At 64.7% G+C, this 22,800-nt stretch overlaps 4 protein-coding genes across 4 annotated transcripts; 1 reads left to right on the forward strand and 3 right to left on the reverse strand.

Moving 5' to 3' along the window:
• Nucleotides 1-658: 658 nt before the first annotated feature.
• On the reverse strand, nucleotides 659-2,757 carry EBI3 (Epstein-Barr virus induced 3). Its single transcript, XM_058821227.1, has 6 exons — nucleotides 2,632-2,757; nucleotides 2,079-2,294; nucleotides 1,864-1,981; nucleotides 1,635-1,795; nucleotides 986-1,149; nucleotides 659-909 (listed from the first exon to the last, which is right to left on the reverse strand). The coding sequence occupies exons 1-6, from the start codon at nucleotides 2,729-2,731 to the stop codon at nucleotides 757-759; spliced, it is 912 nt and encodes a 303-aa protein (XP_058677210.1). The 5' UTR covers nucleotides 2,732-2,757; the 3' UTR covers nucleotides 659-756.
• A 1,012-nt stretch (nucleotides 2,758-3,769) lies between these two features.
• On the reverse strand, nucleotides 3,770-10,127 carry ANKRD24 (ankyrin repeat domain 24). The gene is made up of 20 exons (XM_058821181.1): nucleotides 10,056-10,127; nucleotides 8,980-9,110; nucleotides 8,815-8,903; nucleotides 8,483-8,547; nucleotides 8,100-8,157; nucleotides 7,693-7,763; nucleotides 7,357-7,463; nucleotides 7,093-7,280; nucleotides 6,903-6,931; nucleotides 6,713-6,805; nucleotides 6,427-6,531; nucleotides 6,289-6,333; nucleotides 6,071-6,169; nucleotides 5,924-5,996; nucleotides 5,708-5,829; nucleotides 4,942-5,628; nucleotides 4,498-4,884; nucleotides 4,122-4,259; nucleotides 3,984-4,048; nucleotides 3,770-3,863 (listed from the first exon to the last, which is right to left on the reverse strand). Exons 1-20 carry the CDS (start codon nucleotides 10,125-10,127, stop codon nucleotides 3,770-3,772), a joined length of 2,718 nt encoding a protein of 905 aa, XP_058677164.1.
• Nucleotides 10,128-12,200: 2,073 nt separating this feature from the next.
• SIRT6 (sirtuin 6) lies at nucleotides 12,201-17,038 on the forward strand. The gene is made up of 8 exons (XM_058821133.1): nucleotides 12,201-12,283; nucleotides 13,388-13,515; nucleotides 13,771-13,953; nucleotides 15,107-15,166; nucleotides 15,323-15,418; nucleotides 15,649-15,729; nucleotides 15,812-15,935; nucleotides 16,641-17,038. The coding sequence occupies exons 1-8, from the start codon at nucleotides 12,218-12,220 to the stop codon at nucleotides 16,926-16,928; spliced, it is 1,026 nt and encodes a 341-aa protein (XP_058677116.1). The 5' UTR covers nucleotides 12,201-12,217; the 3' UTR covers nucleotides 16,929-17,038.
• An 851-nt stretch (nucleotides 17,039-17,889) lies between these two features.
• Nucleotides 17,890-21,906, reverse strand: CREB3L3 (cAMP responsive element binding protein 3 like 3). Its single transcript, XM_058821199.1, has 10 exons — nucleotides 21,798-21,906; nucleotides 20,864-20,988; nucleotides 20,508-20,763; nucleotides 20,045-20,160; nucleotides 19,676-19,807; nucleotides 19,488-19,594; nucleotides 19,307-19,375; nucleotides 19,140-19,224; nucleotides 18,336-18,432; nucleotides 17,890-18,221 (listed from the first exon to the last, which is right to left on the reverse strand). The coding sequence occupies exons 1-10, from the start codon at nucleotides 21,811-21,813 to the stop codon at nucleotides 17,890-17,892; spliced, it is 1,335 nt and encodes a 444-aa protein (XP_058677182.1). The 5' UTR covers nucleotides 21,814-21,906.
• Nucleotides 21,907-22,800: the final 894 nt, after the last annotated feature.

Here is a 22,800-nt window from a genome sequence, read left to right on the forward strand (position 1 = left end):
ATCTCTGTCCCCCCTTTCCCGCCATCGGCCCAGCCCGCAGGGACTGACCCCCGGGGTCTCCCGGCCCCGCGCGCAGGGGCTGCGAGAGGTAGGACGCGCCGGGACCAGGCGGGGGCGCCACCACCCGCGAGGCCCGCTGCGCATGCGCACGGGCGCGCCCCCTCCCCGGGCGGAGCGCGGGAAGGCAGCGACGGGCGGGACCATCAGGGGGCACGGGGGGGGTCTGTAACGGCCACGGGGCTCCGGTGTGAGGTCTGGAACCCTCCGGGGCTCCGGTGTGAGGCTTGTGAGCCCCGGGGCTCCGGTCCGCGGCCGTCTCAGCCCGGGGGACGCCGCGCAGGGAGCAGGAGCCCCTCGTTAATCACTGCGCTCCCCCCTCAGCCCACGTCCGACATGGCCGCCCACCCCTCAAGCCCGCCGTGTCTGTCACAGCCCCGGCCCGGTGGGCTCTGAGGGTCGGGGTGGGGCAGAGGGCGAAGGGAACGGCCCTGGGGCAGAAAAGTGACCGACCCCAAGGGCAAAAAAGGGTCAAACGCAGGAAAACAAAGGGCTTGTTCTGGAACATCAAAGGGACTGCTCTGAGGGCGGTGAAGGACTGACCCAGGGGCAGCTCAGCCATCACAAACACCCCAATTAGGGACGGAGCCTCAAGCCCTTTTATTGCCCATTCCTGGCAGCACTGGTGGCTCCGCGCTGCTGGAGTGGGACAGGACACGGGAGCAGGCCTGGCATGGGGACAGCGGCCCTGCCTGGCTGTCACAGCCCTACCCAGGGTGTCCCTGAGGCCGGCGGGCTCCAGGCGCTGCATTCCCCGGAATCCGTGATGTCCTTGGCAGCCACCTGGACGTGGTGGAGGCTGCCGGGCTCCAGGTCCATCAGGGTGTGCGATGTCAGCTCGTACGGCCCCACCTGGGGACAGTGGGGTCAGGGACATGCCGGGCACAGGCACAGCTGTGCCTCAGTTTACCCAGGGGGGTGGCAGTACCGTGGTGGGGACGGAGTCGTTGTCCCGGGAGTAGCGGATGCGGTAGTGGAGCGGGAAATACTCTGGGAATGGCCAGGAGGATGGAGGGTTCCACTCCAGCAGCAGCTTCTGGGACTCCCCAGGGATGGGGGAGACCCGCAGGGCCTCAGGGGGGTCCGGCTTTACTGGGGAGACAAGGAAGGAGAGAATTCCAGGATGGTTTGGGTGGGAAGGGACATTGAGGATCATCTCATCCCACCAGGGACACCTTCCACTATCCCAGGTTGCTCCAAGCCCCCATCCAGCCTGGCCTTGGACAGTCCCAGGGATCCAGGGGCAGCCACAGCTTCTCTGGGAATTCCATTCCAGGGCCTCACCACCCTCTCAGCCAAGATTTTTTTTCCAATATCCCATTTAAATCCTCCTTTAGATTAAAACCAACTCTTTTGTCCCACCACTGCGTGGAAAAAGTCTCTTTCCTTCCTTTTTAGACGAAGGGGGGATGTCGTGGCTGCGAGATCCAGCATGGGATTGTTGGGGACAGGGCCCAGTCTGAGCCCCAGCAAATCGTGGCACTGGTGATCCCACATCCCAAGCAAGGGAGAGCCCCAAAGGGTGAGACAGGAGGGTCGTGCAGGGGACCCCGGTGTCCCCATCCCACAGCACTCACTGATGTTCTCCAGGAGGAAGGACAGCGCTCCAGAGGCGGCTCCCAGGGGGTTCCGGGCGGTCACGTTGAGCTCGTAGGGAGTGAGGGAAAACACCTGCAGGTCCCCGAAGGAGCAGCTCCGCGGGCCCGTCAGGGTGCACTCACCTGTGTCTGTGCCGTGCCTGGGGACACAGGGACAGCTGCCAAGGGCTGGGTGACACGGGGAGAGCCTTTGGGGACCCCCACTCACCTGTAGGTGGCCACGAAGTCGGTGTCCAGCAGGGGATCAGGGCTCAGCCCCCAGGAGCAGTTGACAGCCTGGGGGTAGCTGCTGGCCCAGCACTCGATGGCCGGTGGTGGCGGCGGGTCTGGGACAGGGAACAGGGGACAGGGGTCACCCCACTGCCAGCACCCCCAGGGACCCCCGGCCAGTGGCGGGGTCACAGCAGGGCTGGGGGCACTCACAGCCCAGCCGCAGGCAGATGGTGGCCCAGGTCTCGCCGGTGACAGGGTGGTGGCAGCTGTAGTGGCCCTCGTGGGCCAGGCTGGTGTTGGGCAGGGCCAGCCCTGGGGCCGGAGATGTGCCCAGGACGGTGCCACCCCGGCGCCACTCAGCCTCACCCCCGGGGCACAGCAGCAGCACCTCAGTGCCCAGGGAGCCGTGCTGAGGGGTGCAGGGGGCTGGGGACACATGGGGACATGGCAGGGACACTGCATCAGGAAGGGTCTTGGCCTCCCTGGGCCCCTCAGTGCCATGCCCAGTGTCCCCAGACCCCCAGCTCTGCCCCTGGTCCCCCATGTCCCCAGACCCCCAGGCATCATCAATCCCTCCATGGCCATCATCTGTACCCCAACGTCCCCAGTCCTTCCAGTATCCCCACACTTCTCTCCCTAGAGACCCTGTCATTGTCCCCTGTCCCTCACTGTCCCAAATCCCCTCCATCTCCAACCCCAGTGCTCCCAGTCTGCCCAGTCCTGTATCCCCAGATCCTCCAGCCTCCATCCCAGTGCCCCCTACCTCTGTCCCCGTTGTCCCCATCCCCAGCGCTCCCCGCCGTGCCATTGTAGGGGACAGTGCAGGCAGGTGCCACCAAAGCCACGACCCAAAGCCACCTCATGCCAGGAGACTCAGCGGGGCTGCCCAGGCACCTGTGGGGACAGGCAGGACGGTCAAACCCCAGCACTGGGGACAGCACAGACACCACATGTCCCCAGGGGAACAGGGACATCACCCTGGAGCCACCCCACATGCTGTGCCTCAGTTTCCCCCTGGCCCTGCCACACACCCTGCAGAGGGATGGGCTCCAAAGGGGTCAGACCCTACAGCCAGGACAGAGAGAGGCTGAAAATTCCCGCTGTTCCTACCGTTCCCCAGGGGGACGTGCAGCCACCCCTGCAGTCCCACACCTGGAATCAGGGGTTTGTGTCCCTCGGGTGGGTCCCCACCTCCACCCAGGGCAGGACTGTCCCTCACAGAGCCCCCCAGGGAAAGGGAAAGCTCCCTGCTTTCCCCCAGCCCAGCACTGCAGGGACAGGTCCTGCCCTTGTCACCTCCCGCCACAGCCATGGGCTGGCTCACCCACAGAGGGACATCCTCTGCTTTCCCTGGCTTTAGGGGTGCCCCAAACCCGGCGCTGTGGGGTCACCCCCGACCTCCAACACCCCCTGCTCTGCCCGTGGGGATCCCAGTGCCCCCAAACGCTCACCGCAGCAGGGCCAGCTGGGACCGCAGTGTCCCCGCAGTGTCCCCGCCGGATCCCGGCGCTTCCCAGCCCATTTCCTCGCAGGAAGCGCCGTTCCCGTGGGGCCGGAGCCGCTTCCCAGCGTGCTGCCACCCCCGCCCCGCGCCCCTGGGAGAGGGATCCAGCCCTGGCCAGGACGGTTCCCACTTCCCCCTTCCTTCACGGTCACCTTTCCCCTCAAGGGACGGCAGGGCTGGAGATGGTGGCACCGATCCCCTGCTGTCCCCAGGTCCCCACAGCCCCCCGTGCCCACCCTGGTGCCCCCAGAGAGGAGCCACCCCATTCGTGTGACTATAAATAACTTTATTGCTGCTGTGCTGGGGGTGGGCTGGGTGCCCGGACAAGCAAAGGGACACACAGGGTGCTGTGACAGACCTGTCCCCCTGTCCCTGTGCCACCCGTGCTGGCAGGAGCTCATCTGCCCTGCTCCTGCAGCCGCTGCATGCTCAGGATCTGGCACAGGAGTCTCTGCACGTCCTCGTCCATGTGGCCCTGGGGTGGAGGGGACATTGGTGGGCACGTTGGAGTGGGGACACCAGGGAGGCTCCGTGCGTGTCCCTGGGCTGGCACCCGGCTCAGCCCCCACCCCAGTGTCCCCAGCTGTCCCCAGCCCTGTCCCCAGCTCACCTGCACAGCATAGAGCAGGTGGCTCCGGTAGAGTGTCACCACCTTGCTGTGCCTCGTCTCCGTCTCCTGCAGCACAGGGAGGGGGTTTGGCCACAGGGCTGGGGGCTCGGGGGAGCCCCGAACCCCGCAGGTGACCCACCTCCAGCTTCTCCTCCAGCTCCTGGATCCGTGCCTGGAGCGCAGCCGTGTTGGGTGGGGATTGTGGGGGCCCCCCCGACTCGGGGAGGGCGTTCAGGGCTTCCTTCAGCCTGAAAACCTCCTTGGAGAGCTCCGTGATCTGCAGGGGCACAGGGGTTACGGGGTGCCCAGAGCAGCTGTGGCTGCCCCATCCTTGGCAGTGTCCGAGGCCAGGCTGGACGGAGCTGGAGCAGCCTGGGATAGTGCAGGTGTCCTTGCCCATGCAGGGGGGGAATGGGATGAGCTTTAAGGTCCCTTCCAACCCAAATTCAGTGACTCCACGTGTGCAAGGCCACCATTCCCCTCCGAGCAGCCCCTCATTATTTCCCGTCCCCTACCTTCCTGTCCCTGTCCCTGACCAGCCGTGCCGCGTCCTCGGCGTGGCCGTGGAGTTCCCGCAGCCGCCGCGCCTCGTCCTGGGCCTGCTCCAGCTGCTTCTGCGCGGCGCCCAGCCTGTCCTCGGCCGCCTGCCGCTCGCTCTTCATGAACAGCGCCTGCCGCTGCACGCGGAACACCTCCTCGCACGTCTTCTCGTGCCGCCGCTCCAGCTCCTGCAGCCGCTGCGCCAGCGCCGCCGCCTCGGCCCGCAGCCCGGCCTCGGCCGCCTCGTGCTGCGCCCTGGGCACGGCCGCCGCCAGCTCCGCCTGCAGCCGGGCGGCCTCGCGGGCCTTGGCGTTGGCCGCGGCCTCGAGCTGCGCCAGGCGCTCCCGCAGGGCCCGCGCCTGCTCCTGCAGCGCCGCCGTGCCGCGGGCGTGCTCCTCCCGGGGCACCCAGCCCTCGGCCCGCGCCCGCTGTGGCCACGCCGGGGCCTCCTCCTCGTGCTCCAGCAGCCGCTCCCGCAGCGCGCCCAGCTCGGCCTCCCTGCGCGCCAGCGCGGCCCGGAGCTCTGCCAGCTGCGCCTCGGCCTCCGCCTGCTGCCGCTCCGCGGCTCTGGGCGCTTCCCGCGGCCTCGCCTGCAGCTCCCGCCGCAGCGCCTCCGCCTCAGCCTCGGCGCGCCCGCAGCGCTCCAGCAGCGCTTCCTTCTCCCGCGACGCCTCCTCCGCAGAGGCTCCCGGCGAGGCTGCGGCCTCCGCGGCCTCCAGCCGGGCCTGCAGCTCCTTCAGCCGCCGCTCCCGCTCCTCCAGCTCGGTCTGTGCCCGCTTCAGGGCCGCCCGCGCCTCCGCCAGCTCCGCGCCCGGCTGGCCGGAGGGTGAGGAGGAGGAGGATGTCTGCACCCCCAGCTCGCCCAGCGCCGCCTTGCACTCGCCCCAGGCCCAGGCCGGCTCCTCGGCGGGACGGGGCCCCGCGGTTCCCCCCAGGCTGGGCTCCGAGGCCGCACGCTGCCCGTCCCCTCCGGCCCGCGCCGTACCCTCCCTGGCCTGCGCCCGCAGCCGCTCCAGCTCCCGCTGCAGGGCCTGGTACTGACTGGCGGGCACTGTGTCCCCCGGGGCAGGGGGGCTGCTCTCGTCCCGCTCGTAGTTCTCCAGCACCTGCCGAGAGACCGTGAGGCCACCGTGGGCCAGGGGACAAGGAGCAGAGGGACAGACGGACGGACAGAGGGGGACGTGCCTGGATTTTCTCCCTCAGCTCCTTGTTCTGCACGGTCAGGGACTGCACCTGCCCCCGGAGCGTGGCCAGCAGCTCCTCAGCCGAGGGGCTCAGCGTCTTCTTGGAGAGCAACATCTCCGCTCCTGCAGGGCACAGGGACCTGGGGCTGTGCCCACCTGTGCCCCCCTACCCGGTGCCACCTCCCCAAGGTGTCATTGGAAGGCTGGCAAGACCTACCTGGGAACTCAAGCGGGTCTCCCTCCTCATCCTGCAGCGTCTCAATGTCGTAGCTCGTGTTCTCCTTCTCATTCTGGGGGTGCAGGGTGGAGGTGACACCCCTGTCCCAGCCCTGGGCACTGCCAGCTGTGTCCTGCCCACACCCACCTCCATCGAGGACAGGCGGCTCCGCAGAGCCTCCACCTCCTTGCCCAGCTTCTCCTTCTCCCCGTCCCGTGCCACCAGCCGCTCCTGCAGCTCCTGGATCTGCAGGGCAGGGCATGGAAATAGGGTCCCTTTGGCTCCTGGCAGAGTCCTGGTGGCATTCCCAGCACCAGGACCCCTTGGAGAGCTGAGGCCACCTCCAGGCTCTTCCCTGGCCTCACCTGTTTCTCCATGGAGCGCAGGGAGGCCTCATCCTGCTCTGCCCGCTGGCAGGACCCAGGGAGAGAACAGGGAGGGATGAGTGCTGTCCCCATCTCCCCTGTGCCCTCTGCATGTCCCCAGGACCCTGCAGCCCGTACCTCCCGTCTCTGCTTCTCCTGCTGCTCCAAGCCCCGGATCTTCTGCAGGAACTGGGCCCTCTCCTGCCGCAGCCGCACGATCTCCTCGTAGGCGTCCCTGTCCTCCTGCAGGGATCACAGAAAGCACTGAGTCCAGCTCCTGGCACAGGAAACCCCCAAAATCCCACTGTGTGCCCCAAGGGGCTTTTTGGCACCGAATCCTCCAATGAGGAGACCCTTCATTGAGGTGTTTTGGGATGCTCTGCACCTGCCAGGCCAGGTGAGCACCTGGAGACCCATTTCTCACCTGGCTGGGGGTGCCCAGGGGAGGCAGAGGGGCCTTCCTCTTCCTCGGGGTGCTGCTCTTCTCCCTGACAGATGACTGGCTGGGCGAAGACGTCTGCGGACACCCCAGAGCAGAGGGGACGTCACACCCACAGTGCCCTCCCTCCTTCCTGAGCCAGGGGACCCTCCAGGGACGGCCACCAGCCCCTCACCTGCGACGCCTGCTCAGTTGACTCCTCTTCTGTGGGGCAGAGCGGGAGGGAAGAGAAATTGGGGAGATTTAGGGGCTCAGAGCTCAGAGCTGAGGCACCTCGGCTGGGGACAGCCCCAAACACCCAGGAAAAGGGGACACATCCAGTGACAACCCCCGGCGATGGTGACAGGGAGCCCCGGCAGCCTCACCGCTGGCCCAGGAGCGGCGCTGGGCCGCCTCCTGCAGCAGGTGCTGGATGAGGGCATTGCCCGTGGCCAGCCCGTAGTGAGCAGCGTCGTGGCCGGTGGCATCCACCACGCCCACGCGGGCACCGGCGCTGACCAGCACCTCCACGGTGTCCACGCTGCCGCTCTCGCAGGCCAGCATCAGCGCTGTCCTGGGCGCGGGGAGAGCGTGGGTGAGGGGACAATCCGTCCCCGGGGCCCGCCCGGCCCCCAGCGCCGCAGCCCCACCTGCCCTGCAGGTCCCGGCAGTTGACGGCGGCCCCGCGGTGCAGCAGGTACCGGCACAGCTCCGAGTGGCTCATCTTGGCAGCCAGGATCAGCGGCGTGCAGCCCTCCTGGGCAGGACGGGGAGCAGAGGGGGTTCAGATCCCCCCACGGGGCAGCCTGCTCCCGATATCACCCCAGTTTCCATGTCCCACCCCAATTCCCACATCCCACCCCAATTTCCACGTCCCACCCCAATTCCCACATCCCACCCCAATTTCCACGTCCCACCCCAAGCTGTGCTGCATTTCGGGACAGCCCCAGCCAGGCACAGCAGGACCAGGAGCAGAGGGACCCCACCTTGTCCTTGCTGTTCAAGGGAGCCTTGAAGTCACAGAGGATCTCGGAGCAGGAGATGCAGCCGCTGGCAGCTGTGGGCAAGGACAGAGGCTGAGCAGTGCCCTCATGGGGACAGAAGCAGGACAGGGCTGGCACTGCCCCCACGGGGACAGGAGCAGGACAGGGCTGGCACCGTCCCCGTGGGGACAGAAGCAGGACAGGGCTGGCACTGCCCCCGTGGGGACAGGAGCAGGACAGGGCTGGCACCGTCCCCGTGGGGACAGAAGCAGGACAGGGCTGGCACTGCCCCCACGAGGACAGGAGCAGGACAGGGCTGGCACCGTCCCCGTGGGGACAGAAGCAGGACAGGGCTGGCACTGCCCCCACGGGGACAGAAGCAGGACAGGGCTGGCACTGTCCCCACTCACCCGCCAGGTGCAGCGCGGTCCGGCCACTGCCATCGGCCACATCCACAGGGCAGGAGGCCTGGGGAGAGAGCCTGGGTCACGGGAGGAGGGGGACAGAGGGACAGACTGCTCAGGTGACCGTGGCACAGTGAAGGACAGGGGACTGACAGACTCTGTGGTGTGGTGAAGGCGTGGGACAGACAGACAAACCCCCTCTGGCTCCACGCTGTGGTGAAGGACAAGGGACAGACCCCTGTGGCTCCCTGGTGCCAGGCAGCAGCACACAGAGCTGGGAACTGCCATGCCAAGGCACTGCTGAGGGAAGGGGGTTCAAGGACAGGGAGGACACTCTGCTGGCACAGCACCTCCCTTCCTCCCTCTGTCCCTCCTCCCTCTCCCTGTACCTGCAGCAGTTTGCTGACACACTGAGGGTGCCCGTGCTTGGAGGCCAAGTGCAGGGCAGTGTAACCTGGGAAGGGACAAACAGGTCAGAGCACGGCCAGCAGGGCTGTGCCAGAGGGGACAGCTTGGGGACAGAGAGACAGGAACAAAGCAGGATCTGCTGGAAGAGAGGGACAACCCCAGGAGCTCATCAAGCACTGCTTGAGCTCCTTTAGGAAACTGGGACAATTTACAGCCCCCCAGGTGTGGCCACCACGTCTGTCCCTTCAGCCTCAACACCTGGGGATGACCAGTGGCTCTGTGTGGCAGGGACACATGGTGGCCATGCCCTCACCCGAGCTGTCCTTGGTCATGGCATCCACGCCGTGGGCCAGCATTGCTTCCAGGCAGTCCACGTTGCCCCGTGTGGCGGCCAGGTGGAACCTGCAGCGAGAGCAGGGGCTGTGGGACTCTGTCCCCTGTCCCCAGCCGTGTCCCCAGGGCAGGGCCTGGCACTCACGCGGATTTGCCCTCCGAGTCCAGCTTGGTGGGCACCAGGCCCTTGCGGAGCAGGAGCGACGTGACCCGCCCGGCATCGTTGTAGTCCACGGCCTGCAGCAGCTTCTCGTCGTTCTTGGTCCAGTCCTGGCTCTGCAACGGAGCCCAGAGGAGGCTGTGACAATGTCAGCTGGGACAGTGCTGTCCCCAGGGCTGGCTGGCCTTGTCCCCAGCCCTGCTGTGCTCCATCCAGCCCTGTCCCTGGGCGTGGCTGTGCCCCTCTCCTGGGAGCCCACCCCCAGGTACGGAGAGTTCAGCAGGGATTGGGATGAAAATCCCCTCCAGCCCCCCCAGTTTGCAGGGGATTTACAGACACAGCCCAGTTTAGCAGTGCCAGGCTAGGATTTGGGAATGAGCCCAGCTGCCCCGGGGTTTGCCCCAGCCACCCTGAAATCCCACAGCTAAACCCAGCCAGCACCCATGGGAGCCCCATTCTGCCCTGATCCCACTCCCAGCCCTGCTTTGCTCCCGGAGGAGGAAGGGATCAAACCACGGCGGGCACAGCTGGCAGTGAGAGCAGATCCCCGGGGATGCTCCAGCCTGCCGGGATAACGGGGCACAGCGCTGTGCCCCCAAACAGGACCGCGGCTGGTTGGGATTCGCTCTCCCTGTCCCGAAGGAGCGACCCGCAGCGGGACAGGACCGGGACAGGGACTGCAAGTCCTGGGTTCACCCCGCAGCCCGTGACGACAAAGCGGCGCTGGCTGCGCTGGCGGCGGCAGGAAATGGATGTCACCTTTCGGGAGCCGCTGGCACCTGTCCCAAACCCGCCTGTGCCCGCCGGGTGCCCCCCGAGCCCCTCCGGCCCGGCGGGACCGGGGACAGGGAACAAACCAGCGTTCCAGGGCTCTGGGCAAACTGGGAGGGTGGTGCCCGCTCCCCCCACTCCTGGTCAGGCAAGGACAAAGCGGGATGGGCAGGACACGGGGGAGCCCCGGGATGATGGGGATGGGGATGGGGGGCGCAGGTGGGGCGGGGGGGACGCGGCTCTGCCCGCGGGACGCGACAGGAGGGGAGCGGGAGGGGAGCGGGACGTACCGCGAAGGAGGCGGCGGCACAAAGGCAGATCTGCTTCATGGTGCTGAGCAGGAGGCGGCGGGAGGACGCCATGCGCCCCCCGCCCTCCGGCCCGGCCAGCACGGGCACCCCCGGGCCCGGAGCGCTCCGGCATCGCCCGGGCGGGGGCCGGGGCTGCGGCACTGCGAGCCGGACCCGCCTCCTCCACCCCCGGCCCTGCCTCCTTCCCTCCCTCCTCGGCGCATCCCTGCATCCCCGCATCCCGCCTCGGAGCGGGGAGCAGCCCCCACGCAGGGCCCCGCACCCAAACCGGTCCCAGTTAAAGCGGGAGAGGTTACGGGGAACCAGCTGTCTCACCTCGTGCTCAAAAGCACCCCCAAACCACGGCTGAGCATCCTCCTGGCCCCCGAGGAGGGGGACCTGGGACCTGGGAGGGGTAGAATCCCCCTTCCTGCACCTCATGTCCCCCCCCAGAGAGGAACCCCAAAACGCAGCGGCTCCCCAGGCACTGTCCGGGCAGTCCCAGGACATCGGGAGCCTCTCAGGGCAGTGTAGGGAAACTGAGGCACAGAGCACCCCGAGCAGGATGGTCCCCCAGACTCCAGGTGAGGGGCTTCAAGCTGTGTCCCCATGTCCCCACCTGTGTCCCTCCCAGTGCACTGGGGACAGCGCTGTCCCCCTCTGCCCTCTGCGGCCCCGTGCCAGGCCGCTGCTGAATAATTGAGGAGCATCGACAGGCTGGTTGCACGGGCTGTGGCAGCTGGCAAAGCGGCACTTGTCCCCAGGAAGGGGACAGGGAAGGGACCTGGCACCCGCTTCCCTGTCCTTTGCTCTGCCCACTCCCAGTGATGGCTCTGGGAGCACTGGGGGCTCGATCCCACCAGCCAGGGTGGCAGTGCCAACCTCCATGGGGCTGCTGTCCCTGCTGTGAGTGACCACCCCGTGTCCCTGTGACACTGGGGGCATCCTGGGGGAAATCCCCAGGTCCTCACGTCCCAGTGAACATCCCAGGGCAGGTCCCCGTGTCCCCATGTACATGCCGGGGCAGGTCGCTGTGTCCCCATGTCCCCAGGGATGGCACTCACATCTGCCTTCTTGAACCTGGCCTTCAGGCTCTTCATGGTGGCTCAGCCTCAGCCCTGCGGCACCTGCTCGGGGGGAGGATGGCCACGCTCCAGGAGGGTCTGTCCCTGCCTGGGGACAGCCCAGCGCCCCCGATCCCGTCCCGATCCCGGTCCCGCCGCTCCCAGCCCGTCCTGGCGTTCCCAGCGCGGCGCCCGCAGCCGGAACCGGAGCCGGGGATTGTGTTACGGCCGCGGCTGCTGTTACAGCCCCGGGCAGCCGGGGGGGCCGGCCCGGGCCGTGTTTGGGGACAGGGACACGGCCCGGGGTGCTGGGGGTGCCTGCGCAGGGCTGGAGCCTGATGGTTGGCACACCTTGCCCATCCCAAACACCTCTGCCCTTGGTGGCACCTCTTGTCCTGACCTGACATCCCCCCTGGCTCTGCCAGCACCTCCTGTTCTTGTCAGCATCCCCTGCTCGTCCCTGGTACCCCTGTCCGTCCCTGGCAACCCTGTCCCTCCCTGGCATCCCCAGCCTTTGTCAGCACGCCCTGTCCTTCCCTGCTAGCCATCGCTCTGCCCTGGCACCCCTGTCCTTGCCAGCACCTCCTGTCGCTCCTTTCTTCCTTCCTTGGTTTTGCCAGCACCCCCTGCTCTCCCTGGGACCCCTTGCCCTTGGTGGCACCTCTTGTCCATCCCTGGCACCCCTTGCCCATCGCTATTTCCCTCCGGGCCGGGATTCAGTGCAGGTGGGGCAGTGTCGGGGCAGTGCCAGGCTCGGGGTGCGGGCAGTATTGTGGGACTGTCGGGACAAGGTGAGGGCAGCGCCGGGGCAGTGTCCGGCAGTATCGGGGCAGTGTCGGGGCAGTGTCGGGGCAGTGTCGGGGCAGTGTCGGGGCAGTGTCGGGATACTCTCGGGCTCAGGGCAGTGCCGGGGCAGTGCCGGGACAGTGGCACGCAGGTGTCGGGGTACTCTCAGGCTCAGGGCGCTGCCGGGGCGCTGTCGGGACGCACTGAGGGCAGCCCCGCCTTGCCCGTCTCCAAGATGGCGGCGGCGGCCCCGGGGCGTGTCCCGCGGCCCCGGCCCCGCCCGGCTCTTCCGGCCGCGCCGCGGCCGCGCCGATGGCGGTGAATTACGCGGCCGGGCTGTCGCCGTACTCGGACAAGGGCAAGTGCGGCCTCCCCGAGGTGAGCGCGGCCCCGCCGGGTGAACCCCCGCCCGCCCGGGGCAGCCTCCGCCCGCCCGGGGCTCCCGCGGGCCCTGCGCGGCCCGGCGCGTTCCCATGGCAACCGCGGCCTCGGCCCCGCACCGGGAGGCACCGGGAGGCGCCGGGCCCTTGGTGTGTCCCCCGCTCATCCCGCGGCTCCCTCCCGTCCCCCTTCCGTGGCTGCCTGTCCCCAGACACCCCGCGGCTCCCTCGGCCCCCTCATGTCCCCCCCAGGCCGCCCCCAGCTCCCTCCATGTCCCCTTCCATGTCTCCCTCCATGGCCTCCCTGAGCCCACCCGGCGCATCCCCCCATTGCTCTGTCCGTGTCCCCCAGCGGTTCCTGGGAAGCTTAAAACGGGGTTTGGGGGCAGCCACAGGGACATTCAGGAGCCTGTCGTGATCCAAGGGGATGGAGAGGGGACAGGGACACACACAGGGTCCTGTTCTCGTTCCTGTCCCCAGGAGATGGGGCTGGAGAAGCGTCTCAGGAATTAAATCTCGTGCCCAAACCAGTGTCCGGTGTCCCCACCTCCATGGCTCCCCTGTCCCTCGCTGTCCCTCGGCCCTGCCCTGTCTCCAGGGCTGGTGGCACTGCTGGTGACAGTGGGGCTCAGCACACGAGGGGTGGCCCCGGGTCGCTCTTGGAGCCCAGCCCGGGCCGGCTGCTGTCAGAGCAGCAAAGTCCCTGTTGGTGTTGGGTGTTCCCAGCCCTGTCCCTGCACGGAGATGCTCCAGACAATGTGGAGTCTCTGCTATTAAGTGTTTCTGTCACTAAGGGAGGCGAAATCCTTCATGAATAAGGAAGAGCAGTGGGTTACTGGGGCTCTAGAATCATGGAATCCTGGAATGGTTTGGCTTGAAGGGACCTGAAGGATCATTCAGTCCCACCCCTGCCATGGCAGGGACACTTTCCACTGTCCCAGGCCCTGTCCAGCCTGGCCTTGGACATTCCAGGGATCCAGGGGCAGCCCCAGCTGCTCTGGGAAATCCATTCCAGGGCCTCCCCACCCTCACAGGGAAGGATTCCTTCCCATATAATCCACGCCCCCATCTCTCCATCCCATGCTGGTTTGTGTTTTCCCAGATTTTTGACCCTCCGGAGGAGCTGGAGCGGAAGGTGCAGGAGCTGGCAGAGCTGATCCGCAGCTCCTCCCATGTGGTGTTCCACACGGGGGCAGGGATCAGCACAGCCTCGGGCATCCCTGACTTCAGGTAGGTTTGAGGGTGGCACCTCCTCGAGTCCATCTTCCTTCTTGAAAGGCTCTGATTTAACCCAGGCCTGCCCCATCCCTGCTGTCCATCCTGGATCCAGCTGCAAACGCCATTTTCCCTCTTGCACATCCCAGCTGTTGCCACAGAATCCCCACATTGTTTGCACCAACCCTCAGAATCCTGCTGATCCATGGGCTCTGCTCCTCCCAAGGATGGGGCACTGGAGCCTGAGCTCTCCCTCGCTGCTCTTCCCAGGGGCCCCAATGGTGTGTGGACTATGGAAGAGAAAGGGCTCTCCCCAAAATTCGACACCACCTTCGAGAATGCCAGGCCCTCCAAGACTCACATGGCGCTGCTGGGGCTGCAGAGGGTGGGGATCCTGAAATTCCTGGTCAGCCAGAACGTGGACGGCCTGCACGTGCGCTCGGGATTCCCACGGTATTTCCCAGCCCCACACTCAGGGTTTCGTTCCCAGGGAGTCCCTGCCCTGTCTGATAGCAGGAGGGGAGGCTGGAAGGGGATAAACCAGCTGGAATTTAGAGGGGAGAGGTTCTGGTTCTGAGGCAGAGGGTCTGTTTGTGCACAGGAAAAACAGATTATGGAATCATGGAATCCCAGAATGGTTTGGGTTGGGAGGGACCTTAAAGCCCATCTCATTCCCCTGTGCAGGGCCAGGGTTTGAATTCAGTGATCCTTGTGGATCCCTTCCAGGTCAGGACATTCTGTGATCCCTGGGAACAGTCAGGGATGGGGTTGGAGCAGCCTGGGACAGTGGGAAGTGTCCCTGCCCATGGCAGGGGGGAGGTTGATCTTTTCAGGTCCTTTCCAACCCAACCCATTGTGTGATTCCATGAGTCAGGATGTGACCGAGGAGCATCCATGTGTCCTTGGAGAAGGTGCTTCTCACAAACACCTTCAGCCAGAGCTCCAGGGCTTTTCCTGCCACTACAAGCCCCAAGTGCTGGGTCCTGCTCCCAGCCCCGTGTTTGTGTGTTTCATCTAAACAGCCATGGGAAAAGCAGCTGGGAACGATGACAGAATTCCATGGTGCTCCCACAGCCCGCAGCCACTGGCTCCTGTTCAGTTCAGCCCAGCTCTGCCTCCCAAATGAGGCCTGTGCTTGAGTAAGCTGAACTGGGGCCAAACTGGGGGAAATCAAGTCAGTCCTGTCTCGGGCAGCCTGGAGGAAGTTCCCAGCGAGCGTGGGGCTCTGAGGAAAACAGGGAGAGCGTGGCCGTGTTTTCCTCTGGCTTCTGCTCTGAGCCTCAGGGGAATTTTAGGAAAAACAGGTGTCAGAGGGCTGGAACAGCCCAGGGACAGACAGGAATGTTGGGTGCTGGAAAAGCAAAGATCTGAATGCTCCCAGGAGCAGAGATTTGAGTGGATCAGGAGCTGCAATCAGTGCTGCAGATGGAAACATTAAAATTAAAAGGCCAGGATCTGCTGTCCCTTCCTAAGTCCCTGTTGGGGGATGAACCCAGCACCTGGCAGGGCTGGAATGCAGAGAAGCCCTTGAGGCTCCTGGGGAGGAGGTGGGGTCCCTCCAGGCTTCCCCACCCTTCCCCAACTCACCTGTGCCTTTCTCCCACAGGGACAAGTTGGCCGAGCTCCACGGGAACATGTTTGTGGAAGAGTGTGTGAAATGTGGGAAGTACGTGAGCCCCGGGGGGAAACTGGGCTGGGATCCCCATCCCAAGGGGAAGCTGGGCCGGGGTTCCCATTCCAGGCTGAGCTGGGCTGGGGTTCCCATCCCATTCCAGGCCAAGCTGGGCTCTCCAGCCCCTGGTGAGTGGCTCTGTCCCCACAGGCAGTACGTGCGCGACGCCGTCGTGGGCAGCATGGGGCTCAAGCCCACGGGACGCCTCTGCAGCGTCACCAAGGCCCGGGGGCTGCGGGCCTGCAGGTAGGGATCCCTCCTGGGATGTGGGAGGGGGGCATGACCCCACAGCCCCTCAGATTTGGGAGAAGCAGCCCAAGGTGCAGGAGGATCTCTCTGGGTGCTCTCCATCCCTTCAGTGTGGGGACAGGGAGGGTGGGACAGGCTCTGGTCATTGTTCCCTTTGCTAGGGCAGCTCTGTTCCTGTTCTCCTGCCTTCTCCAGGGAAAACCATGGTCCCTGTGTGTGTTTTGCAGAGGGAAGTTACGAGACACTATTCTGGATTGGGAAGATTCCCTGCCTGACCGTGACCTGACGCTGGCAGATGAAGCCTGCAGGTACTGACACCCTGCTCAGGAGGGGAACAGTCCCTTCCCACCCCTCCATGCCCTGGTTCTGGATTTCTCCTCCTCCCTGCAGGAAAGCCGATCTCTCTGTCACCCTGGGGACCTCTCTGCAGATCAAACCCAGCGGGAACCTCCCGTTGATCACCAAGAAGAGAGGAGGGAAGTTGGTCATTGTCAACCTCCAGGCAACCAAACACGTGAGTGAGCTTCCTACAGCACTGCACTGCTCCTTCCCCCTCCTGTCCCCTGTTCCAGGCCCATCCCAAGTTTGTCCCTGCACGTTGTCCCCTCCCAGGTGGCCTCTCTTAGCAGGCAAACAGGCTGGGAGTCCTGGGTTGGAGGGTTTAAACCTGCAGCTCCTGCTAAACACGTAGAGATGGCAGGTAAATAATAGAATCATGGAAAGGGCTGGGTTGGAAGGAACCTTAAAGCTCATCCTGTTCCCTCTCCCATGGGCAGCGACAGCTTCCACAATCCCAGGCTGCTCCAAGCCCTGTCCAACCTTATCCAGGCAAGTCTTAGGAGCAGAGTAAAAGCTCAGCCTGGAGCCTGCTGTGTCCTCTTGGGGTTTACAGCCTGATGGAAGGGCCACACACACAGAGCCTGTGGAGGACACGCTCAGTTCCTGCTCAGATATTGGTCCCCCAGTTGTCCAAAGTCTTTAACACCCAGACCTGGCGGTTCCTGGGATGTCACCAGAGCTCCCTTGTGCCTGTCGCACTCTGTCCCTGCTCTGTCCCCGTGTCCCCATCCCCAGGTGTGGCTCAGCCCCAGGGCCAGCTTATGTCCCACTGGGAATGACACACAGGGGACATGGCCGTGTCCCTGTGGGGAGCTGTCTGTCCCCTGAGCCGTGTCCCTGTGAGGAGCTGTTGTCCCCTGAGCCGTGTCCCCCTGTCCAGGACCGCCAGGCCGACCTGCGCATCCACGGCTACGTGGATGAGGTGATGATGAAGCTGATGAAGCACCTGGGGCTGGAGGTGCCCGAGTGGACGGGGCCTGTGGTGGTGGAGAGCACCGAGCTGGCCGAGGGCGAGCGGGAGCAGCTGCAGGGGCGGCTCAGGGAGGAGCCCCTGGGGCAGCACAACGGCAGCGCAGCGGCCCCGGAGCGCCTCAAGCAGGAGTGCCCCAGCCCGGACACGGGGCCAACGCCCGTGAAGAAGATGAAGGTGGAGCCTCTCCTCACCTGACCTGGACTGTCCCTGTCTCACCTGGGCTGCTTTTCCTACTACCGACTTTTTTTTATACCCTTAAATATTGTCCCTTTTTTTATGTCAGTATTAAACATACTTGAATTGTGGCTCGCGGAGCAGCTGCGCCCACGGGCCTGAGGAGGGCCTGGCATAGGGAATTTCTTCCCTGTGAGGGTGGTGAGGCCCTGGAATGGGATTCCCAGAGAAGCTGTGGCTGCCCCTGGATTCCTGGAAGTGCCCAAGGCCAGGGTGAATGGGACTTGGAGCACCTTGGGACAGTGGTAGGTGTCCCTACCCAGGGCAGGGGTGGCACTGGATGGGCTTTGAGGTCCCTTCCAACCCAAGCCATTCCATGACTCTAATTCCACATCACTTGGTCATGGAAGGGGACTGGAGCTGGCTGGATCCCAGTTGGACTCAGGGCTGGGAGCTGTGGGAGGCTGCCCTGGCCCCAGCTCCAGGTTGGGCATGGCCATCTGTCCCCCCACATTTCTGGGCCCCTCATGGCAGCTGGGCTTGAGGTCCCCTGGCCCAGGGCTCCTTGAAACCTTGTGGAGCACCCTCTTTTAAATTACAGCAGGTGGAATTTTTCCAAAATATCTTATATTTAGAGATGAAAATAAAATTCTAAAACCAAAAACCAAAACAAAACCAAAACAAAACCAACCAGTTGCACCATCAGCAGCCAACCAGGGCAGGGCCCCTCCTGCTTCTCAGCCCCATCCTGAGCGACCTCAAGTCCTTTCCACAACTCCCACTGTGCCAGGGGGGCAGGAGCAGCCCCTCTCCTCCCAGTAAGGCCAGTGGGACCGGTCTCCTCTTCCCAGTTCACAGAATCCAAGCAAAGCCAAGCAGGTCCAGCATCCGGAGGCAGATCCCGGAGGGGTCCCCCCGAGGGTGTGTCCTGTAGGGGACGAGGTGCTGGCACCCCGTGGCACCCCCGTGCCCCCTGCTCTGCCTAAAGCTCCTCCGCCGGCTCCAGCACCGCGGGCTCGGACCACGCCAGGGATGCCAGCCCCGGGTGTGGCACGGAGCCATCCCCTGGCACAGCCTCGGCCTGCTCCCCGTGCTCGTGGCTCAGCCCCTCGGTGCCCGATGGCCGTGTGTGGTTCTGGAGGGAGCCTTTGGCCGGGAGTGCTGGGGACGTGTCCTGGAACGCCTCGTGCAGGGTCTCGGGGGTCTCGTGCAGGGGCTCCGACCACAGCGGCTCCGGGGGCTTCTCATCCCCGGCCTGGGGCTGGGTGTGAACCACGCGGGAGGCGGCGGCGTTGTGCAGGGACCTGGAGAAAACTGAGCCCCACTGAGGGTCAGGGCCTGGGCCAGGGCCATGAGGGTCTGGCACGGCTCTGGCTCAGCTCAGCACAGCCCTGGGACAACCCTGGCACAGCCCAGCTCATCCCTCACCTCGCACGGGCCTGAAGTCGCCGTTTGCCTCAGCCTTGCTGGGGGCGAAGGGGCTGATGGAGGGGAAGACAATGAGGGTGAAGGAGAGCAGCAGGACCTGGGGACAGAGGGGACATCACTGAGCACAGCAGGGGAGAGGAACCAGGAGGTGGGTCACAGCTGGTGGCAGACCCAGGAGTGCATCTATTCCTCCATCCCTCCCTTCTGGTTCATGTCCTACCAGTGCACATCCATCCATCCATCCATCCATCCATCCATCCATCCATCCACCATCCATCCATCCATCCATCCATCCATCCATCCATTCATCCATCCATCATCCATCCATCCATCCATCCATCCATCCATCCATCATCCATCCATCCATCCATCCATCCATCCATCCATCCATCAATCCATCCATCCACCATCCATCCCTCATCCATCCATCCACCATCCATCCATCCATCCATCCATCCATCCATCATCCATCATCCATCCATCCATCCATCCATCCATCCATCCACCATCCATCCATCCATCCATCCATCCATCCATCCCTCATCCATCCATCCACCATCCATCCATCCATCCATCCATCCATCATCCATCATCCATCCATCCATCCATCCATCCATCCATCCATCCATCCACCATCCATCCCTCATCCATCCATCCACCATCCATCCATCCACCATCCATCCATCCATCCATCCATCCACCATCCATCCATCCATCCATCCATCCATCCATCCATCCCTCATCCATCCATCCATCCCTCCCTCCCTCCCAGCCCATCTCCCAGGCTTTGGAGGCCCCACTCACCGCCAGGCAGGTCCCTGTCTGTGCTGCCTTGTTGCTCGACTGAACCACCATGGCCTGGAGTTTCTTCAGCTGCTCCAGGAGGGATCTGGGAACAGGGAGAGCCCATGAGCCTCCACGCCAACACTTCCCACCCCGCCTTGTCCCCATCCCACCCTGGGAACACCTACGAGTTCTGCTTCTCCAGGTGCAGGACCTTCCTCTGCAGCTCCTGGTTCTGAGCCGTGCACGCCAACATCCTGGGACAGGGAGAGCAGCAGGGGTCAGGGGACAGGGCTGGCAGGGAGCAGAGTGCCCGCGGTGCCACCCTGGGGGTGTCACCGTGCCCAGGTGAGGGGCTGGGCTCTGTACCTGCTCTCCAGCCCATCGATGTATTCCTTCTTCTTCTTGCGGCTCTCCTGGGCCGACTGCTTGTTCCGGATCTTCCTCCGGATCTTCTTCAGCACCCGCTCCTCGTACTGGGGGAGACACGGGGGGTCAGGGCCACCAGGGAGGGCTGGGACCCCCCTCCACACCCCCCCAGGGGTCCTGGCACCCACCTTGGTGAGGGGCAGCTGCGTGGGCAGGGTCACCCCCTCCTTCAACAGCAGCTTCTTCTCATCCTCTGTCAGCACCAGCTCCTGGAAGTGGCCCTGGCTGGGCCGGAGCAGGGAGCCAGGAGCCTGTGGCTGCTGTGGGGACATGCAATGGTGACACCTTTGGGTGGGGGTCACCCTCCACCTGGCCCAGGGACTCTGGCTGGGACCATGGTGAAGGTGCCTTGGGCCAGGAAGGGACAGGGATCACAGACAAGGACCAGGAAGGGAAGGGAAGGGAACAAGTGAGGACAAGGAGGGATAGGGATGGGAATGGGGGATGATCAGGGTGCAGGAAGGGACAGGGCTGGGGACACAGGGACAGGGACTCACATTGTCAGAGCTGCCCGAGAGCAGCAGGTCCTTGACGGTGAGGGCACAGGATACGGGCGGGGGGACCACAGGCGGGTCCTGGCTCTCCTCCAGAAAGAACCCAGGGTGCCACATGTCTGGGTGAGGGCAGAGCAGGGCTGTCAACAGTGCTGTGTCCCCACTGTCCCCAGTGTCCCCACTGCAGGACCCTCCCCTGCCATGGCCCCTAAAGCAGGGTGACTTGCTGCCCAGTCCAGTGCCCAAACTGTCCCTCTGGTCCTGCCCTAGTGCCCCCCACCACCAGTGTGCCCAGTTCACCCCAGTTCCCAATCCCTCCACACTGTCCCTATCTCCTCCCTAGCCCACCAGTCCCCCCAGTGCCCCCAGCCCCCTCAATGTCCTCACAGTCCCCACTGCTCTCATCTCCCCAGTGTCCCCAGTCCCCCCAGTGCCCCCAGCCCGCTCCTTTCCCAGTGTGGCTCACCCAGGTCAATGGAGACCTCGGGCTGCAGGACCCCCGACCCCGCCGGGAGGGGCTGGGCCTGGCTTGGGTCAGTGTAGGGGTACAGGACCTCTCGGGGACCCCCGCCGCAGCTCCGGGGGGGGCTGTCGTGCTGGTCAGAGGGGGGGTCCTCGGACACCCCGCTGTCACTGGTGGCCGGGGACCAGCTGGGCGAGTCCGACACCGAGTCCCCGGAGCCCAGCACGGAGCTCAGGAGGTCATTGCTGTCCGGGGCACGCTGTGGGGACAGGGCACTGTCACCGGGAGCGCCGGGGTGTGACATGCCAGGGCTGGCACCCAGCAGGGACAGGTGGGGCGGGCTCAGGCCCGGGGCTCACCCTGTCCTGGGGCCAGGCCCCCGGCGGCGTCCCCAGCTCCACCTCGCGCAGGATCCCGTCCTGGACGTCGAAGAGGAGATCCAGCAGGTCCAGGCTCTCGAGGCTGCCCATGCTGGAGGCCATGGCTGTGGGATGGCAGGGTCACTGCCCAGCCCAGGCCCCGTGGTACCCCCCCAGAGCCACCCCCACACCAGCTGCACAGCCCCAGGGACACCCCGAGTCGTGGGGCAGCTGGGAGGGAGCAGGGGAATGTTGGGATTCACCTGGAAAAGCCCTACAGGTGTGGGACAGGATGTGGGGGCTCCAGGCATGGCAGTGCCCCCTGCTCCTCCCAGCAGCTGAAGTTCCCAAATCCTCCAGTTTTCCACCCAGAGCTGCCCAGCCAGGGGGTTCCTCCTGGAGGTGGCTGCGCTGGAAGGGCTGGTTAATCATTCTGGGTGGCCAGGGGAGGGGAGGGGACTGCGGCCACCGGTCACCCCAGGGAGGGGACTCAGTCCCTCACTGCTACCCCAGGCACTGCTCGAGACCCTGGACTCAGAGCTGACCACTAACCCAACTGGCCAATCAGCCAAGTGACATCCCAACTACCCGAGCAGCTGACCCACTGACCAACTGGTTGACCATTCAGTCAATGAACTGATCAAGAGACAGAACAAATGGTCAACCTGTTGGCCAAATGACCAATGGATGGACTGCCCCAACAACCAGCCCACTGACCAATGGACTGACCAGTCACCTCTCTGCCTGATTGACCAACCAACCAACCCACCACCCACCCAACTGGCTCAAATGTCCTCCAAGGCAGCTGGGGACAGTTGTCATTACTTGACACTTGTCTGGCCAAGGTGGACACGGTGGTCCTTCACCCTCAATCCTCTCAGAGAACCCTGATGGCCCCATGGGATCTCATTGAGCGGTGGCAGCCAGGACATACCTGAGGGAGATGCCATTGATTGTCCTCTCAGCCCTCTCTGAGCACAGGGAGCGCAGTGGACAACAAGCTGGGCCTTCACCCTCTTCCTCTTCCTCCTCCTTTATGATTCCCTGACCCGAATGGCAAAGTTTAAACTCCAACTGCACAGAAATAATATCCTAGATTGCAAAATGTCCCAGCCCTGATTGGGGCCGTCAGAGTGAGATGGCAGGGCCACCCCGGGGCTGGACCCGTAACTCATTAGCCAAATGTTTTTGTGCTCCTCTGCCAAGCGGGGCAGGAGGGGCCGGGGCTGCCGGGCGAAGTCCAGGTGCTATAATTGTCCGTGAACCTTCACCCACTTTTGGGGACAGTTTCCCTTTTTCAGACATCTCGGCGTTAATCACATTCGATGACTGCTGAGCGCAATATCCGGGGACCTTTGCTTGGGCTCCACCACTTGTGGAGTATTCAAAACCACCTTGGTGCCCTGTGGTTCTCCTGGAGAGAGACCATTGGCAAGGGATGGAGGAACAGCACACAGGGAATGGCTTTCCAGGGACAGAGGGCAGGGATGGGAGGGATTTTGGGAAGGAATTGATGGGAGGGTGGGCAGGCCCTGGCACAGGGTGCCCAGAGCAGCTGTGGCTGCCCCTGGATCCCTGGCAGTGCCCAAGGCCAGGGTGGACATTGGGCTGGAGCAGCCTGGGACAGTGGGAGGTGTCCCTGCCATGGCAAGGGTGGCACTGGATGTGTTTAAATTCCATCCCAACCCAGCCCATCCTGGGATTCCGTGAGTCCCTCATGGCTGCCTCAGGTTCACACGCTGTGTCCCCTTCACCCCCGTGCACCGAGGGGCACCGGCCCAGCTGCACCTGCGTGCCCGCAGTGAATGGCACCCCGGGCACAGGGACAGAGGGGACAGAGCTGACTAAGTCTCCGTGTGGCTCAGGCGTGGCGCAGGGACAAGGCCACGGCCCCTTATCGGCCGCCCCACGGCCTCTGCCCGGGCAGGCGGCGGCTG

Source organism: Ammospiza caudacuta, chromosome 28 (assembly GCF_027887145.1).
Source record: "Ammospiza caudacuta isolate bAmmCau1 chromosome 28, bAmmCau1.pri, whole genome shotgun sequence".
In the NCBI taxonomy this organism is placed as follows: Eukaryota; Metazoa; Chordata; class Aves; order Passeriformes; family Passerellidae; genus Ammospiza; species Ammospiza caudacuta.

Bases quoted from the DNA above. Each gene is read 5' to 3' on its own strand.
- EBI3 (XM_058821227.1), bottom strand. From the start codon at position 2,731: ATGAGGTGGCTTTGGGTCGTGGCTTTGGTGGCACCTGCCTGCACTGTC. The intron at 1,150-1,634 runs GTGAGTGCTGTG...TTGTCTCCCCAG, and splicing joins CTTCCTCCTGGAGAACATCA to TAAAGCCGGACCCCCCTGAG. The intron at 910-985 runs GTACTGCCACCC...CACTGTCCCCAG, and splicing joins ACGACTCCGTCCCCACCACG to GTGGGGCCGTACGAGCTGAC.
- ANKRD24 (XM_058821181.1), bottom strand. From the start codon at position 10,127: ATGGCGTCCTCCCGCCGCCTCCTGCTCAGCACCATGAAGCAGATCTGC. The intron at 5,830-5,923 runs GTAGGTCTTGCC...TGTGCCCTGCAG, and splicing joins AGACCCGCTTGAGTTCCCAG to GAGCGGAGATGTTGCTCTCC. The intron at 4,049-4,121 runs GTGGGTCACCTG...CCTGTGCTGCAG, and splicing joins AGCTGGAGGAGAAGCTGGAG to GAGACGGAGACGAGGCACAG.
- SIRT6 (XM_058821133.1), top strand. From the start codon at position 12,218: ATGGCGGTGAATTACGCGGCCGGGCTGTCGCCGTACTCGGACAAGGGC. The intron at 13,516-13,770 runs GTAGGTTTGAGG...TGCTCTTCCCAG, and splicing joins TCGGGCATCCCTGACTTCAG to GGGCCCCAATGGTGTGTGGA. The intron at 13,954-15,106 runs GTATTTCCCAGC...TTTCTCCCACAG, and splicing joins GTGCGCTCGGGATTCCCACG to GGACAAGTTGGCCGAGCTCC.
- CREB3L3 (XM_058821199.1), bottom strand. The intron at 20,764-20,863 runs GTGAGCCCCGGG...CTGTCCCCACAG, and splicing joins GGGCCTGGCCCCAGGACAGG to CGTGCCCCGGACAGCAATGA. The intron at 20,161-20,507 runs GTGAGCCACACT...GCCCTCACCCAG, and splicing joins CGAGGTCTCCATTGACCTGG to ACATGTGGCACCCTGGGTTC.